Source organism: Chelonoidis abingdonii, chromosome 3, assembly GCF_003597395.2.
Source record: "Chelonoidis abingdonii isolate Lonesome George chromosome 3, CheloAbing_2.0, whole genome shotgun sequence".
Lineage (NCBI taxonomy): Eukaryota > Metazoa > Chordata > Testudines > Testudinidae > Chelonoidis > Chelonoidis abingdonii.
In genome coordinates this window covers 135,496,766-135,515,872 of record NC_133771.1, presented here as the reverse complement: position 1 = coordinate 135,515,872, position 19,107 = coordinate 135,496,766, and the positions used below count along the sequence as shown (strand labels likewise).

The window sequence follows — 19,107 nt, the reverse complement described above, 5'->3', positions numbered from 1 at the left end:
CCAAATTGTAGGCTTTGGAAAGCTTGTTCTTACAAAAACTAAAACTGGTAGAAAATTTTCCTTTTTTTAATTTTTTTTTTTTTTTTTTTTTTAACTCCAAGGAAAAGTTTACAAGAAACATTCCATTGTGGTATTTGCAAACCAGCTATTGTGGCAGTGTATGCACACCTGCAAGTACTGTTGATTAGAAACTGTCTGTTTTTAACAATGTTGAGAGCTGCAAAAAAAGTTATAGAAAGTAGAAACTAAATTCAGTTTTAAAGTTCTTAGATTTTAAATAATTTGAGTTGTTTTTGGTAAACATACATAAAGAAATGTCTTTAAGCATCATTTTTAATCTAACATTGTCCCTTAGAATAACTCCAGTCCTATGCATTTTACGGGGGACAAATTATTACAATAAATAAGAGCAGGTTGATAAACTGGGACTCCTGAAAAGTGAGCTTTCTGTGTATTGCTACATTCCTATTCTAGTCCACTTATTAAAGTTTTTTGTTTTTGAAGCACCTAAATACCATGATGCTAATCACATTTGAATGATTCCAGTGGCTGGCTAAGCCAACCAGAGTGCTACATAAGATAAATAAAATATATAACTCAAAAAGGGCATTACATTGTAGCAGTTGTAATATTTATTGAATTCAGCATGTGTGTGTTTTACATCTGACTGTTTTTTCTCTGCATGTTCTCCTGTCTGATGTTTCACATTAAACGCTTCCTGGCAGGTGATTGTGGAACAGTATGTTCAATCTCATCCCAATGGCCTGCAGGCCATGTACAATAAACTGCTGGAGTTTGTTCCTCACCATTGCCGTCTCTTGCGTGAAGTAACAGGGGGAGCTATGTCAAGGTAACAGGTTGTCAGCTATAGTTGTAACAGTTGTTGATTATCCAGTACTTCTGAATGACCTGTATGATATTTAACTACAATACACAAAGGATTTGCCTGTCCTTTCCTAAAGATTAAAATCAATACTGTTTTTCTTTTATATCCGCACATTTTAAAAAAATGTTGTGAACAAGATTTCTTGATGCTGTAGCACTGGGCCTGAGAAGGGGGAGAAATGATATACCATAACTCCTCACTTAAAGTCGTCCTGGTTAACCTTGTTTCGATGCTGATCAATTAGGGAACATGCTCATTTAAAGTTGTGTAATGCTCCTTTCTAATGTAGTTTGGCAGTTGCCTGCTTTGTCTACTGCTTGCAGGAAGAGCAGCCCATTGCAGCTAGCTGGTGGGGGCTTGGAACCAGGGTGGACCAGCAGCTTGCTATCAGCTCCCCCTGTCAGCTCCCCGCTCCCGTAAGTTCCCTGTGCAGCAGCTGCCTGCAGTTCAGCTGTGTCCCTCCCCCCATTGCCATGTGCTGCTCCTGCCCTCTGCCTTGGAGCTGCTCCCGGAGACTCCTGCTTGCTGTGCTGGAGGGGAGGGAAGGAAGAGGGGGGCTAATGTCAGGGTGTCCCCCTCCCACCTGCTCCTGAACCCTGCTTACCCCATCTTCTATAGAGCAGGGCTCAGGATGGAGGGAGCTTGTAACAGCTGCTGTCTTGGCAAGCTGATTTAATTAACAGGGCAGTGTACTTAAGGGAAATACACATATCTCCCTCCATTCCTGCTGCCTTGCAGAGTGAGAGAGTTAACCCTTGAGGGCTCAGTCAATTGCTAGTTCATCCTTTAGCAGTAAGGGAAATATTCCACCCACCCTCTGACTCCTCCACCTCAACCAAGCTTCACAATCATCATCACTGTACCAGTATTAAATTGTTTGTTTAAAACTTACAATATAAAATATAGTCTGGTGAAAAAAAATTCCCTGGAACCTAACCCCCTCATTTACATTAATTCTTATGGGGAAATTGGATTTGCTTAACATCGTTTCGCTTAAAGTTGCATTTTTCAGGACCATAACTACAACATTAAGTGAGGAGTTACTGTACGACAATAATGAAACTGAGTACCATTACAGTAGTCCATCAGCTTGGCCTGACCATGCAGCAGTCCATGCCTTCTGCAGCAAGTCTATCTGGGACCTTCCCTTCTGTTATCAATTGGGCCTAGCCACCTCGAAGAGTAGAGGGAAAGCCCTCAGAGCAGGGCACTAGGCCTCCAGGAAACCAGGGGCTTGAGTCACCAAGAAGCCCAGTTGTGTTGGGAAGTGACATTATTCAGAGAAGTCAGTGGGAGGTTTTGATAGAAAGGTCAATGGCACCTTAAACATTTAAGGAGAAGAAGGAAGAGCAGGTCATCAGCTTAGAACCTCAGGTTGCTGAGGTGTCTGTCCTATCTTCATTTCCTTCAGTGACTCTCTTGTCCATGTGACTGATGTCTCTGGCAAGGAAACAATCTGCTAAGTGACTGATACAATGAGTCTTTTCCCTGTGCTGCCGTGTTGGAAGTCTAGGACATTGCCCAGAGGTGCAAGTAGCTGGGCATCACTGCCTTTCACATCAAGCTACAAACAGATGGAAATATGACCAGAACTCCAGGATCTAGTGTCCAGTCATCCCTTGGAGCTTTGGTTCATTCCAGAATGAAGACTGGGCCTACTGAGGATGTAACCCCCCATCCCGCTCTGATAGTACTCCCAGAAGGAGTGGTTGCCATGGTCATTATCTGTAAACCAATGGTTGGGGTTTCTTTCGTCATTCACAATACTATATGATAGATTTTTCTTTGAAGTAAGGGAACTTGACTGTGTCCTCCATCGAAGGAGAGGGGCACAAGGAAGTTATTAGAAAATTCAGTTTTCAAAATTACTGGATTGTCTGTGTAACAAAAGAGAGAAGAATTTTTAGTTTTTCCCCATAGGTTTGACTAATTCATTATGTGTACTGGAACTACAGATTTGATTGATCTGTATACCTCTTTTTGCTGTCTACTCAAAGACACTTAATTCCTGTTGCAGTTAAGCTGCCTGTTTTGAAGCCTACAGAATTCAAGTCTGCTAAACTGTATCCATTAATTTGTCTATTCAGAGGCTGGTTAATGTAGTAGACTGCTACTATTAGCAGTGCTTAGAATTTAGTCTCTAGAGACTGCAGAATTACTTTTCTATTTAGCCATCTGTTGCTGTGCTTTTTACACGTCTTTGCATTTTACTAACATCTCAATTCTGTTAATCCCTCAACATTTTTAATCCTTCTTTTAATTGGAGAATGTTTTTGGTATTTACTCTGGTGTACCCTACTAGAAGTATAAATGCTGCTTTCTTTTTCTGCTCTGTCAGCTTCTGAATTTGGAAATTCAGGATAAACTTTTAACCATCAGCATAGCACCACTTGCTGCATGTAGAAATGAGACTCAGAGGAAGCAAACAGAGGAATTCCCTTTCTTCCCAACATCATATTTCCCTTTGGCATCTGATTGATGAAGGAACTGTTGAAACTTTAAAATATACATATTGGAGTAGGAATTTTTTTATTGATAAATGTTTGGGTTTTTTCCAGAATGTACTAAAAATTTGCATCTGCATAACGCTATTGTTTTTCTAGAAAATGTATTAAATTGGAACAAATATGGTTGTCTCAAATATGGTGCTCCAACATAGACATAGTAGATATGAAAACTGTGAAAAACACAGAAAGAAAACTAGTTTAGCTGAGTGAACATGCCTATATAATTTTTTTCTAATTAAGAAAAACTACATAATGTAGTTCCTGAGTTTTCATTAACAGTATTGCTAAATTTGAACTTTCATGAGTGAAACTTACCTTTTTTGGGGGGTGGGGGATTGAAATAACTGAAATATTTATCCTCTTGCAGTGAAAAAGCAAATACTGTTCCTGGATATGATTTTTTAGTGAACTCAGTATGGCCAGAAATAGTACGTGGCTTAGAAGAAAAATTGCCATCACTTTTTAATCCTGGAAACCCAGATGTATTTCATGAGGTAATTTTACATGTTTTTACATTTGCTATAACTTTGATATGGGGAAGAAGTTTGTGTTATGTTTTCTAGCTTGTTTTTTCAGATTCTTTTGTGAAAATTCATGTTGCTGCATGCCTCTGAATAAGATGTGTGTTAGAGATCATGTGATAGTTTAAATTCTATTTTAACTTTCTTAGCAAGTTCTGCTTTCAGATGCATGGGCAGAACTCATGCTGAAGGTAGTGGGACCTACATGGTCATGTGAATTTGGGCTTAACCTTTGCAAGACAGCAGATATCTCTAGTTTATAGAAAAACACAACGTAAATGAAAGAGAGAGAGGGAGGCTGGAACTTCTAGAAAGAAACAGCTGTTGTGTTAGTTAAACATCTGGGAAGCAACTTGGCATTTGAATGTGACTTGCCCTTTCCTGTGGAAAGGTTTTTTAAAAAAAAAAAAACCTGTGGTATCCCATCTTTCTCTCTCAACCTTTAGTCTTTTTCGTCACTAACAATGCCGTGACTGAAGATGTTTCAGAGGGCAGTTTGAATAATTCAAGTATTTTGAGGGAATGTGAATATAAATAACTTAGGAGAAATGGCCTCTTGAAAGAACTACTTTACAATGTCATAAATATTTACTACGTGTGTTCAAAAATGGATTAGATTCTGAAGTGTATGGAAATACCTGTCACTACAATTTTTCCATAATTGTGAACAATGTTGCTGTATGTCTGTGAGAGATGACATTTTATTGATACTTGTCAGCTGAAAGCTGAATCTGATGTAGAGTAGGACATAGAGAATGCAGCTTATCATCTGAACAGATGACAGACTAGGAAATGGTAAGCCTTCTGCTTTGTCATGAGTTCAGCTGGTGAGATGCCTGTGTCCTTATCTAAACCAGAATGTCAAAATAGCTTTATTTGGGGTTTATTTTTCTTTCTTATGACTCTCTCTTAATTGATTAAATCCTCTTTGTAACTAGCTCTATTTATAAGCATTCTGACGTTACTCTTTTTAAGATGGCGGGGTGACTATTAGTAACAAAAGATCTCAAGGCGGGAGAGGGAGGGAGGAGGCATACCAGGTACATCAGTGCAATCGGACTATTTAAGAAAATGTTGAAAATCCTTGCATATGTAGGTGTATCCGTCAAATGGTTCTCCCTATTTTCATGCAAAACTATTTGTAATAAAAACAGATCAATTTCTCTTAGAATGTAAGGTGGTCTTCTTGTAAACACACACAATGTAATTACTCACATGCCTAAAGTTAAGCACATGTGTTTGCAGGTTCGGGGTTTAAATAAGGGACAAGCGTCATAAGAAGGTTAAAGAAAGACAGATCCTGTTGTCATGCAGATGTCTCGGATAAGGAAATTGTGTGTGTGTGTGTGTGTGTGTGTGTGTGTGTGTGTGTGTGGGTGTGTGTGTGTGTGTGTGTNGTGTGTGTGTGTGTGTGTGTGTGTGTGTGTGTGTGTGTGTGTGTGTGTGTGTGTGTGTGTGTGTGTGTGTGTGTGTAAAGAGAATGCTTTTCAGTTTTCCATAAAGCATCACCTGCTCCTTAGTGTTCCATTCAATGCCCTGTGTATGACACTCTGTCAGTTGCATGGTGCTTTTGTCCTTCATGCTGCTCAGGTTAAATTGGAATCTTTGTATCTTTACTGAAAGCTTATCTCCATGTAAAAAGAATAACTTTTAAAAGCTTGCCTTTTTAAATTAAACTGATATTGACCCATGATCCAGATTAAAACAAAATTGACCTTGTTACACCATTCCATCAAAACATAGGACTTCCCCGACTGACTACTTAAGTGAGAATTTAGCAATTTTGAATGAGTCATTAAAATATTTTAACCTAAAATCAATAAGAAATTAAAATTTCAAGTGTCAAAATGCCGTAAAGTCCATTGTTGTTGAAAGACCAACAGAAATGTTTCCAAGAATTAAAATAAATTCCATAGGCACTTTTAAAATAATTCCTGCATTGTTTGTAACCCAGATATTGGAATACTCAATCTCAAATGAAATTGACCGTATGACTTTTGAATTCCAAAGGTACAGGAAGTAAACTTTCTCTAGCTGTTAAAGTTCATTTACATTGTGCATTTGTCAGCAATTTGTATATAGTAAGTTTCACACTAAGGATATCACTGTACACAGTATTGCCTGCTTATTCACACAGCAAAAGAGGATGGAAAAACACTTAAGAAAAGAAACTGACAAAAATTGGCACAGGGTCTCAGAAGCAGGTTCAATAACAGAAGCCACTTTCAACTTATTTTTTAGATTGACTAAGGCAGAGCTTCTGCAGTTTTCATTTACTTCAGTGAGCTTTGTGGCAGCTCAACACTTCTGAATATTTGGACATTTTTTGTTTAGGGGCCTAAATGTGGATTTAGGAGTCAAATTTTAGGCACCCAAGTTTGAAAATTTTGGCCTTGTTTTTGTGTTTAGTCTTCTGAAGTAAGTTGTCCAAGGTAGACAAACACATTTAGTAAGAAGGCTGGGGCTAGAACTCCCAGCCCCCTGCTCTATTACACACAATGCCTTTATTAAGAACCAGAGAAATGCTTTTAAGCTCTTTCCTGAGCTGTAACCGAAAGAGGTCTGTTCTGAGTATGTCGTTAGTATTTGTGATTAATATACTTTATTGGCTTAAACGTTAAGGTCCTGTTATCCTTCTTTGAACTGCTAAATTTATTACCATCTTAAGAAAGAAGGCCTGAAAGGGCATTCCCTAAATTTGTCATTCAGTCTGTTTTTTATTCCAGCATGCTGCAAATACAGCCATATTGGGCGATGGACCCAGCCAGACCAAGACTTATGCTTTAAGAACTGCACTGTTCTCCACATACCAAAATGAAACTATGCTTTAACCATCTCAGAGGCAAACCATGCTGTAATTGTACCCCGTGCAGATGGGTTGACACTGAAGACTAGTTCTAATTGTTTCTTTAGTTTCAAGGCTGCCCAGGAGCTTAATATCCCCATTGTAGGTGCTAAGACCAATGAGAACTTAAAAAAGCAAGTTACCTAACAGCAGCTTTAGGCCTTCTTTTTGTAGATGATTTTAGTGCTTCATAAGTGACTTTTGGCACACCACTGCACGCAATGCAGCAGTATGTGGTAAAGGTCCTACTGTTACAAATGCACTGCAGCAGAGATGCTCTGTTCAAATCAGAGAAGTGGTGTGATTGTTTGATGTTCATTCCGTAAAGCCAATGACTGCTTATTAGACAGATCTGGGTAAATGGCCAGCCCCAGAGATTGGTTAAGGACATACAGGAGTTTCACTATCAGAAGCTGTGAGAGCGTGTACGGTGTTATTTGCATGGCAATGGTGATTATAAAGGCAGCATTTTTCAACAGCTATCAGTAGAATCCAAGAATTAATTTGTTTCCTTTTTAAGGGAAGTGCTGCAGTATCTCATATTCCACTGTGGCACATTAACTCTGTGTATGTTGACTGTTTTATGGCACTGTTGTACATTGCCCTACAGTTACCCTAAGAAATGGCATTTAAGTTATGTCTATACTGCAATGAAAAACTCACAGTTGGTCTGTGCCAGCTGGCTAGGGCTAAGGGGCTGTTTAATTGTGGTGTAGATGTTTGGGCCTGGACTGCAGCCTGAGCTCTGGGACCTTCCTATCTCACTGGGGCCTGAAGCACAGGCTGCAGCCCAAGCCCAAATGTCTATACCACAATTAAATAGCCTTTTAGCCCAAGCCCTGCAAGCTCAAGTCAGCTGGCATAGGCCAGCTTCAAGTTATTAATTGCATTGTGGACATAACCCTAATGTCTTGTTGTCTTTAACTCATGTTAGTTTTATTCTGTCTAATTCAAAACAAGCCAAGTTGATATAAAATTGGTTCAGTATTTTAAGTTACATTTTAAGTTTGTTCAGTTTTTTTTTTAGATGGCCAAAGCTAGTGTGGCTTAGAATGTTAGACCAATTCAACCTTTAAGTGTCATAAAACTGCTGAAGCAGTTTTGTCAGCTCTGTTTTTGATATCTATCTCAGTGAGATATGTAAATTAGATCGTCTCTAAGACTGTGTTGTACTTTAACTTATTATATGTAAGGTTGTTAAGAAACTCAGATTTATATTCTGTTACATATTTATTGGCAAACGTATGGTATGGAGACCATACTTTAAAGAATGAGCAAGAAGTACAGATTTTAACCTTAACTCTGCATTTCCTAATTTCTGTTAGCTCATGCTTAACATTACATTAATGCCTCTTTTTGTATGACATAGTGCATAAATGTTGTGTAGTAACAAAGCACTACTCAGAATGCATCTCCTTTTCCTCAGATGGTTCTTAGCTTTGAAAAACACAGAATGTATGACTTGATGAATCATGTACTTTATTCTTGTTGAGTCAGTTTAACAATAGCTTATTGTTGAGAATGGATGCAGAATAGCTTTGAGGTACTTGTAAACATCCTACTTGAAGTACCCAACTCTGAAAGGAAGTAGTCTAGATAATTTTTCTAACTGACTTAATTGTAAAACATCTGTATACAACCAAAAACATCTAAAACAGCTTCCTAAAATAAGGGCCTAATGTATTATGCCTGTATTGCAAAGTAAACCTCATACTATCAGTCGGTTTTGAATTCTCTTCTCCTTCCCTGCCCACACCAGTTCATTCCATTCCTGCTTCACAGCTTTGTCCCTACATGCCTGGCACTGACACTATCCCGAAATCACCTGCTCCCACCTTCCTCTCCTCCTAACACTGAGCAACATGGGAGCTTCTCTTCTTCCACTTCCAGACCACTGAGGCAGCTCACAAATCCTGGAGCACCTCTGAGTTGTTAGTCCCGTATACTTGGACAAGTCTGGAGTGCCAATGAAAGGGAGGTGTAGCTGTGGAACTTGCACACTCGTGGCATAATTCATGGTGAAGGGGTCAATCCCATTTCCCTTCACCATGGAATAAACTGGATGGTTGCTTTAGTGGTATGTCTACACTACAAAATTAAATCCTGTGGCAGTGTCTCTCTGAGCCCAGATTTATAGACTCAGACTCATGGGGCTCATGCTATGTCACAAAGAATAGCTATGTAGATGTTCCTGCTTGTGCTCTGAAACCCACCCCTCCCTGGGCTTCAGAGCCCAAGCTCCAGCCTAAGTGGTAACATCTACATGGCTATTTCTAGAACTGAAGCTTGAGCTCAAGTCTGTAGACTCGGGCTTTGAGATCACTGCTATGAGTGGAGTTTTAGCAGTGTGGACATACCTATGGAGATTATAAGTGGAGGAAGTGTCTGCTGACTTTGAGAAATTAGTACAACTATAATCTTATAGACTGCACAATAGAATCCACATACAATCTTGACTATTTAATAGGAAACTGAATTATAGTAGTCAGAATATGGTTTTTCTTCATACAGAAATACACTATAAGCATGGATTTCATACAGAGATTTGAACGACAGTGTGGATCTCAGGCCAGCGTGAAAAGATTAAGATTGCATCCTGCCTACCACAGCTTTAACAATAAGTGGAATTTGCCTGTTTATTTCCAAATAAGGTCAGTATTTGATTTTTTACTTGTAAAGGAGGAAGCAAAAGCGAAGTTTAGCCATGGCAAAAGAATGTAGCCCACAGCCAAAGCTCCTCCATCCCTGGGAGCTGTACTTGTCATGTAAAAGCAACTGTCTTAAAATGTAGAAGAAACGAAAATGTAAATAAATCTGAAGAAAAAACATGGATACTGCAACTGGTTACCAGGGCATGTAATTATTTTATACTGCTTTCACTGAGTTAGAGAAGCCAGAAAAACACCTACAGTTATATTGAAGTTGGTACAGAATCTCACTGCTGATATGACTGCCAGGGACTGATCTGGATTAGTTTTCAAACCGTATGCATCTTCTGTAGCTCAGTCTCTGCTTATCTTCCTCCTGCAATTAGAAAGAATGTAGAATTAATAGAACTTTTGCAAGGCTGGTGGAATGCTTAATAAACTTGCTATCATGGTACGGTTCTGTTTTTTAAAAGCTCTAAAATAAAGGGTTGAATATCGTATCAGTTATTCTGCCATGGTCATGGGTTAGCTGTACCTCTAACCCCTTCTCTCATTTACTGAGTGTACCTCCATAGGTGTTAGGTCTCATGACTTTACCTTTTCTGGTGTGGAATCCTGCAATTCTCCACTCTTAGACCAGGTCGTGACCTAAAGTAGCCTGTATACCAGCTATGGTTATTCAGCAGATCCAGTTGGACTCAGTACGTGCAGTTTTCCCTTCTGATCAGAGGTAAACACAGTGGATCCAAAGAGCCTTTAAAAATAAATAGTTGTGTAATCTTAACAGTAAGAATGAAGTATAGCATAAGAGAGATGAGATTTGTAAAATAAAGGTTTACACACATCTCTTACCTAGAGGCTTGTCATCCCTTGGCAGAGAACTTGGGCATGTCTCCTTGTTTGTTGAGAGACAGTAGTGTCCCTTCCCTGAGAGTGTCAGTTTCATCCCACCAGAAGCTCTTTGTCTCAGGTTATCTCCTATATTTACAACCTGGGATTTTCTCCTCCCCCTCAAAGCTAGGCCACTGAGCTCAGATGGTAAGAGATGTGATTGGCCCTTGCATAATCTCTTAAATATCCACCTATGGATATCTGTCCAAAGCCCTTGTTGTATGCACTGTTGTAGTAGCTATTTTGGTCCCAGAATATTAGAGACTCAAGGTGGGTCAAGTAATATCTTTTATTGGTGAACTTTTGTTGGTGAAAGAGTCAAGGTTTTGAGCTTACACCGAGCTCTTCTTCAGGTCTGGGAAAGGTATTCAGTGTTTTAGCTAAGTATACAGTGGAAGTGATGGTTTAGCATAAGTAGCTAATGTACATTTTAAGGTACCACTCAATGTGAAGTGTTCCGTTATCACCACTCCAATCATAGAGCAGAAAGGGGGAAGAACAAAAAAGATGTGCAGGGGATTAAGTGGGTTATAGGTGGTTGTAATAAGCCATTAATCCAGTGACTCTGTTCAGTCTGTGATTTTTAGTATCTAACAAAGTTATCAATTTAAGATGCCAGGCTCATCTTTTGAAGGTGTTGTGCAGGTTTCCTTTGAGGATGAGGACTGAGAGGTTAGATGTAGAGTTATTGGTTGTTTTTGTCTTGTATTGTTTTTCTGAGAGACAAGGCGGGTCAGGTAATATCTTTTGTTGGGCCAACTTCTGATGATGAGAGACAAGTTTTTGAGCTACACAAAGCTGCTTTTCAGGTATACAATCAGTTTTCTGTGCAAGTTCATTTGCTAGTGTGGTGATTGTCTCATTTCACCCACATAGCTGTTGTTGGGGTATTTAGTGCACTGGATGAGATATGACACGTTGTAATAGATATGTGTAGGACCCATGGATCTTGAATGCCTTTATTCACTTTCCTTCCTATCTACAGTCAGCTTCTTGACTTAACCCCATGTTTTACTACAACAGCCCTCAGCAACAATCAGACAAGCAATTCTGGTCATATGTTTGCTGTACAACAAAAATGAATTTTGCAATGGCACTTCTATAGAACTGAAAAGAAACAGCAGACTGTTGCTTCTTTTTGAAAATGCTTTGACTGTGAGACAAGTCAACTCAGATGGACTTCTCTCTGGTTTTAAAAAAACATTACAGTACTCTGTTTTCAGCATTTTTCTTAGATCTCTGTGCTTTTGTTCAAGATTGCTCCTTTGGCTTAAAGCCCAAATTTTTAAAAGATGATAAAATTGCTTCCATACCACCTCTACATATTAAAACTTTGTGACAGGATTGAGAAATAATTTTGAATATTTTATTTTGAACATTTTTATCGCACAAGCTATGAATATAATATTAACCGATTATATGTAAAATCAGATAATTTATCTACATCAGTGAAATTTATGCTTTAAAATGGCTTTTGGTTTAGGTAAAGCTTTGAAATATATTCTCACACTCATTAAATAGGAATTTTGTTGAAATCGTCGTACTGGAATCTCATACTTTTTCTAATTTACATAAAGTTAAGGCTCCTGTTGATTCCCCCCCCCCCCCCGCACGTCTAGCATTATGAAAAGAACAACATGGAGGGAGGAGTTGGTGGGGTGAGATGAGATACATAAATGTGTTGCAATCCTTTTGCATCATTGCAAGTTCGGCAGTGATTCATAGATCATAAGTCCAGAAGTGACCATTTTGATCGTGTAGTCTGACATCCTATATAACACAGGCCATAGGACTTCATGATATCAGATTTGGGTAGTTGTTCGTTGTCATATTTCTTGTTCTTAAAGTCTGAAAGTATTCTTCACAAATTGCTAATTAATAAGAGTGATCAGTGTTGAGAATAGTACTTAATTTTTTAACGCTCCGAGATCATTTGTTTATATATGTGTTGTGATGGGAAAATGGGAATTGCCATATCAGATCACACTAGTCTGTCTAGTCCACTAGTCTATCTCTGGCAGTAGATGGCGAAATATGCTTCAGAGAAGAAGGTAAAAGAAACCATATAGTGGACAATTATAGGGTTTTGTGAAACTTCTTTGGAAATAGCTGTGATGCAATAGCAGCAAAAAGAGGGGAGGCCAGTGACAGAGAAGTCCTCTTGTGAGCAAAACTAAAACAACGGCTTTGCTTCAGGACAGTTTAAAAATATTTTGGTATTAACCTTATTTAACTAACACTCTCCTGAAAATTGCAGTGCAGGATCTGTCTAGTGTATTGTACAGATACATATCTTTAAACTGTGCACTCTGTTAAGGTAATGTATGTTGAAACAGACGAGAACTGAAAGTTTTCAATACTAAATTTAGCTTTTATAACCCTAAAGTTTTTTGTAGTTTTTGGGTTTTTTTGTTTTAATGAGGTCAAGGCATCCTGAGAGGAACTATTGATTTTTATCAGGTACAGAACTGTTTGCGGAACCTTGTGCCACTTGCTGGTCATTAGCAAACATGTAGAAATCTACAGGCACCATGATCATGTGACCTACCTGAAGGTTAACTAAAGTAAATGTAAGAAGTGAGACAATGTGTTGACTTTTTCAGTGTGAAAGCAATAAAATAAACAAGTTTAGTGTTCCTTACTAAAACTATAGACACTGAAAAGTCCTTAAACTTGCTGCTTTTTACAGGATGTTTAAGATTATAACATCAATCTCTTTCCCACTTCATTTCTGGTTGGAAAATTCCATATTGTTTCTCTTTTAAATGCTTTCTAGTTAGGATCAAACTAAGTAAAAACAAAAAAAAACTCACCAAACAAAAGCCACACCTTCTTTCTTTATATAGCTGATAGCATAAGGCGTGTTTAGACACCAGTTTAAATAATTCGTGACTTGTAATATTGAACAATATTTGTTTCTTTCTGTCAGATTTAGAGAGGTAGCAGGAGCCTTAGAAGCTGCACTTTCAGATAGCCTAGAAGAGGCACCAGGTAAACTTCCTTTACTAAAACTTGTAGTTTTTATCGTGTAAATAAAACTGTTTCCTAGTAGTGATGGTAATTGTCTGTTAAAGTAATCAGTCACACACAGCTTTAGATCTTCAAATAATGTCCGTCTGTTTACTGGTAAGTCATTACTACAAATGGTGGTACCTGGTTTATACAAATGAGATGAGGGATCTAAATTACTGTAGGTCTCCTAGAAGATGCAATTAAAAATTATGCCATGCTATTGGAACGAACATCTTGCTTTCATAACCAGGGCCGGCTCCAGGCCCCAGCACACACCAAGCGCATGCTTGGGGCGGCATGCCCCGGGGGGCGCTCTGTTGGTTGCTGGGAGGGCGGCAGGCGGCTCCAGTGGACCTCCTGCAGGCGTCCCTGTGGAGGGTCCCCTGGTCCCGCAGCTCCGGTGGACCTCCCGCAGGCATGCCTGCGAATGCTCCACCGGAGCCTCTGGAGCAGTGGACCCTCCGCAGGGATGCCTGCGGGAGGTCCACCGGAGCCGTGGGACCGGCAAGCGGCAGAGCACCCCTCGCAGCATGCCACCATGCTTGGGGTGGTGAATTGGCTAGAACCGGCCCTGTTCATAACTGTAGTGTTCTGAATAGGAGAGGAAGAAATGACCATTTCTAAGCAGCAGATGCACTTATTACTCTCAGCGATATTGGCATCAACTCCAGGAGTCATTTGTCTGCTACCATGGCCAGAAATTAGGCAGTAGCAATGAATTCATATTTATTGAGCGAATTAGACTGGAACAGTGAATTTATAATCAATTGAGTGAATTAGGAGGCAGAACATATTAAATGAGAATGGAGGAAAAGGACTGGTGCTGTGATAAGAGCCAGGAGAGAAACATACAGTGCCTTTAAAAGAAACATTAAAGGCAGTGAAAGTGTTTGTTTTGTTTTGTTTGTTTTTATTTTTATTTTTTTAAATGGAATTAGTCTTTATAATCTGTATGAAACAAACTTTCTAAGTGTAGGGCTAAAGATTATGAGAAAACAGAACAGCAGAATTGGAGATATGGGGCACATTGCTTTTATTTCTAGGATTTATGCATTAATCTTAGAAACTAAATGAAAAGTATTTACAGATTGAGAGAAGTACTGTTAATTTGCAAACCTGTATAATTCTGTTGCCAAAACTACTTAAAAAGCATTGATGTAATTATAGCTGTTGTTTATTGAACTTAACACTCCTTTAGTACCAAACGATGATAACAGCTGCCATTTATTGCACTGTGTTGTGAGGACATAGAACAGTTGCCGCTCTGATTGGCAACTTTCATGCACTCAGTCAACTTAGTAACTTTTTTAATGTACCTCGTGAAACCTGATAAGATAACATTGCATAAATGTGCAACACAAAGGTGATATAAGAATCTTGCCCTCAGTTCAACTAGGTTGTCTCTGTATTTACTGATTATCCCCCTGATAGCAGAACTAAAACTAGTTCTGAAAATGTTAACGGACACTTGATCCAGGGGAAAGTAGGTCTGATTAAAAATTTCGCTTTAAACAATTTTGGTAAATTATCTCGGTGGTGATCAAAATAATTTTGAAGTGATTTTTAAAGTTCAAAGTATTTTGATTTTTTAGAAAAAGTAATAGTAAAAGTACAGTTCCATAAGCTTTGAAAAATAAGATTTTCAAAACAAGATCTTAAATCATAATTAGTAAATAACCATTATCCCCTAATTATTTTTTTAGCTGGAAGCTCATATTGCCTTTTGGCCACTCACCTGGTATGGGTGAGTCTTCTGAAGTGTTGGTCAGATCAGATGTTTTTACCATTATTAGCACACCGCCTATGGAAATTTACACTGCAAATTTTAGCACGCTTCTCTGTGTTCATTAATGAGGTAAGAGAACTACATACTTATGCCATTGATCCTTATGGATTGCATATACATACCAAATTAAGTGTTCAATTTAAATCTATAACTTCTAATATATTAGTACCTTTTAGACTAAGAAATGTGTATCAAGTGCAATATCTCTTTTAGTTTTAAGGATTTATTTAAACTGCAACAAAATGTTAATGGTCATTGTCAGGAACTATCTTGAAACATTACTGATATGAGAAAGTGCTATAGAGAGACAACCCACTCACAGAGTTGTCTCCTCTCAAGTCGTCATAATGGGACTGATATTCGTGCTTCAGTTCTTATGTTGCAAATGAAAAATGGCAGTGTTGTTGACAGTGTCACTTTATTGCTGGGGAAATCAGCCAGTGCAACCCGTAATGTTCACAGGACTAAGATTTTTAGGAGTGTGAAAATTGCAACATCCTTTGTGAAATAAAAAAGTATAGTCAAGTTCTTCTCCCAGTCTCTGCAATCTAAACCAGCCACAGTGGTTTGACTGTCATCACCTCATTTTGTGGACTTTGGCCCAAAGAACATATTCTGTTACATAGATCTCTTTAAAGATATATTGATTTTTTACACACCAGGGTTCTGAGATGATGCTATACAATGTTAGATATTCGGAGGCCTTTTGTTAATATTAGAACAAAAAACCCTATGTAAGCCAAGTACAGCAGAGCAGAAGAGAAACTTAGATGCTTATAACTTCTGCAAATGTTGTACTGTGTTGGGAAAAATGTGCGGAAGAATGCTCAGCTGCAACTATTTTCTCAAAGACTGATGTTCATTTCTCACTTGGCTACTACAGCTTTTGCTCAGGCCCATCTCCAATGAAAGTGCAAAGGACAACAAAAGATCTGTGGCAACCAGTAGCAAGGAATCCTCTGTAAACCCAAACCCTAGTGAGGACCAGGGAAATGGTGCTTCTCCAGAAACACAGCGTTTACCTTCTATATCCAATACTCAGTTGGTGTATGTTGCTGCAGATCTGGATAAACTTAAGGAGCAGGTTAGTACATGCTACTATACGTACGAGAACATTTTCACTGACCACACATCAATACTGTTTTGCATATTGCTCACAACATCTGAAATATTTACCAGTGCTAAAACTAGCATAGTTAAAGTATGGGAGGTATCACAAGCAACAAAGCTTTAGGGAGGCTGTGTTGTTTTTATTCAGATATGGCTGGTTACAGAGATACCAGTCCAAGTAGAGGGAATTAAGAAGTTCAGTTTTTCAGTAAAATGAGTTTTTCAGCAGTTGTTGCACTGACGGCTGAAACCAGCTTTTTCAGTTCACTTTTGGCACCAGCTAGCGCTGCCCCAGTCTTGCACCTCTCCTTGGGTGAATGATGAACAACAAGGACCTGGTGTCCAGAGGCACAGTGCAAAATCAGGCTTAATGTTTTAAGCTGTTTCTGGTTTAAACAAATATTTACTGTTTTAACCTTTGAGCCTCAGCAAGATTTTACTGGTAACAATGAGTTTAAAGTATAATTAGAAATCTCACAGGTGGCTTGCGTTTTACAGATCTGCTTAAGGGGTCTCTTGAGCTTTTGATTAAACTGAACTTCCTAAAACCTTTGAAGAGCAAGCTTGTTGTCTGAATAATACTGTGTTTCATTAATTCTAAATGTTTTGCCTTGAAGGACCATGGTGGGGGGAGGGAACCAAATGCTTAATGCCATTTTCTCGGGTATGTCATGTGTTCTGGTCATCTTGATTCCCATCTAATAGTCAGTAAAAATATACCCAGTATTTAAACATAAGTTTTTCCCTTTAACACCTGGGAGATTTTCAGACCTTGAGAGAATAAACCCATATATGTTTATAACAATGGTTGTATGCATATCTATTTTTGTTCAGCTTCCTGAACTCTTGGAAATTATCAGACCAAAACTTGAAATGATTGGCTTCAAGAATATATCCTGTATCACAGGTAAAGCTGGGAGTTTGATTTTAGACATTTTGGGAAACAAAGGGAAACGATTATGTATATGTATATTCTTGTAATATTTGCAAGTAAGAGGTTTTTTAAAAAAGACTATACCATTTGACAGTTCTTTTAAATGTAATTTGGACTAGAACAGTTAATTAGAAGTAGCCCTGAATGGGAGCTTCAGAACTGGAAAAAATTCTACTGAACTTTTGGGAAAGTTTGTATCTGAACCTGAACTTTGTGACTCTGCCTCATCTCTATTATTACCAACACTAGAAAGCAATTAATCTAATGAACATTGCCCCACCCCCTTTTTATTTTCTGGCTGTGAAATGGACTTTTGGTAGATATCTCTCTCTCCTGAGCTGTGCAATGTTAAATATAGGATTTGATTGCAGAAATAATATCACAAATGTCTTTGTTACAATACATCTTGTTCTAGAGTATGTATGGAATGGGGATGGGAAGGGTTGCACAAGTTTGCTTATATTGGGGGCTTGGCAGTGTACCTTAGTTTCAACTTCAACATTTGTAATTCAACAGGAGCCTTGGAAGACTCTCAGGCTTCTTTATCAGCCTCCATGCCTACCTTGAATAATAAGATTATTCAGGATTTGAGTGAGTCCTGCTTCAGTTATCTGAAAAGCGCACTAGAAGTACCAAGACACTATAGAAGAACCAATAAGGTCAGTGCTGATCTCATGTGAAAAGAAGTGCTCTCATGAAAGGCTTAGGCTGTGAATACAACCAGCTGGTGTACCACCTACCTATAACTGCTTGCAAATACTCCTACTTTGTGACTGTTTAATTCCTGCCACCATTTCATTCTTGCCACACTTGAGAACTTTTTTATATGGTCTTTAAGTAAAATATCACACTTGGCTCTTGAAGTGTGACAATAGTTGCTAAAACCTGCTGTCACCCTTAGGTCTCCTAAAGAATAGTTGATTTCAAGTGGCAAGTGCCTTTGAGGCAAAACACCACTGCAGCTATTGGCACCATTGTCAGGGCAGATTGGAAACAACATGGAAACTGACCTGCCTCTCATGCTTAGATTTGGTCCTGTTTTCCACAGTCCCCTCACCTATCTCGCCCTAAGTCCAAGTTGTAAGCTTATTGGCTAGGTGTGATGATGAAGCTGCTGCTGTTTGAATCTGTTTTGTGGATACAAAGAGAGCTTTAGTAACTGATGCTGTCAAGTCTGTTCATTTCATGAATCTATTTTCTTTTGGGTAGGGGGGAAGTTACTGTTAACTGGAGAGGATGTTGCTGTTTAGGCAATAGTTTCACTTAATTAGTTTATTGCAATGGCTACCAGGTATCTTGTTTTTCAAAGACTCGTTTCCTTCATATAAGTGATATAAAAAGAATGTTAAGGCTGATTGAAACAACCCTTGCAGTGACCTGGCTGTTCTGTTCTGTTAGTATGTATGTATTAGCATCTTTCTGACCTGATGTCATAGAATCATAGAATATCAGGGTTGGAAGGGACCTCAGGAGGTCATCTAGTCTGACCCCCTGCTCAAAGCAGGACCCAATCCCCAACTAAACCAAAGCAAATCATATAGTAGAGGTGCAGTGACTGTGTAGGTTAATGGATTATTTTATTTGTACTGCCTGATTTTTAGTAGTTTTGAACATCTGCAGCTTTCATTGGCTCCAGTGGAAGCTACAGATCCCTAGCACTTCTGAAAATCAAACCCTGAACAGTAACTCTCTCTCAGCCTTGGCTACTAAATCCTTACTTTGTAGGTTTAAATATTGATCTGAATTCTGGAACTTCAGGTTCCTCTTTTGAAATCTGTTTTGCGATTCCTGGCTTGGGCAAACACCAGAGACTAACAGAAGGAGCCCCTTAATATCTCTTGCCTGAAGAGAAGGTGCTTCTTCCAAATGTCCTAGTACTGCATCGCAGCAGCCACTTTGAATACAAACTTATTAACGTCTCGTTCAGAAATTTTGAGTATTACCAAGTGGACAATAGAGAGATATTG

General features: G+C 38.7%; 1 protein-coding gene and 1 long non-coding RNA gene across 3 annotated transcripts in view; one reads left to right on the top strand and one right to left on the bottom strand.

Annotated features, from left to right (window-relative positions):
- LOC142046593 (uncharacterized) overlaps nucleotides 1–19,107 on the bottom strand; it is a 782,351-nt gene that overhangs the window by 647,661 nt on the left and 115,583 nt on the right. The window lies entirely within an intron of this gene.
- COG2 (component of oligomeric golgi complex 2) overlaps nucleotides 1–19,107 on the top strand; it is a 46,739-nt gene that overhangs the window by 20,853 nt on the left and 6,779 nt on the right. For both annotated transcript variants that reach the window (XR_012655582.1, XM_032806388.2), the window contains exons 8-15: nucleotides 726–850; nucleotides 3,761–3,887; nucleotides 9,271–9,410; nucleotides 13,228–13,289; nucleotides 15,014–15,165; nucleotides 15,980–16,180; nucleotides 17,041–17,113; nucleotides 17,657–17,799. Coding sequence is in view for 1 of the 2 variants with exons in the window: in XM_032806388.2 (XP_032662279.1) it covers nucleotides 726–850; nucleotides 3,761–3,887; nucleotides 9,271–9,410; nucleotides 13,228–13,289; nucleotides 15,014–15,165; nucleotides 15,980–16,180; nucleotides 17,041–17,113; nucleotides 17,657–17,799 (1,023 nt within the window). In the remaining variant the exon portion in view is untranslated. The remainder of the gene's footprint in view (nucleotides 1–725; nucleotides 851–3,760; nucleotides 3,888–9,270; nucleotides 9,411–13,227; nucleotides 13,290–15,013; nucleotides 15,166–15,979; nucleotides 16,181–17,040; nucleotides 17,114–17,656; nucleotides 17,800–19,107) is intronic.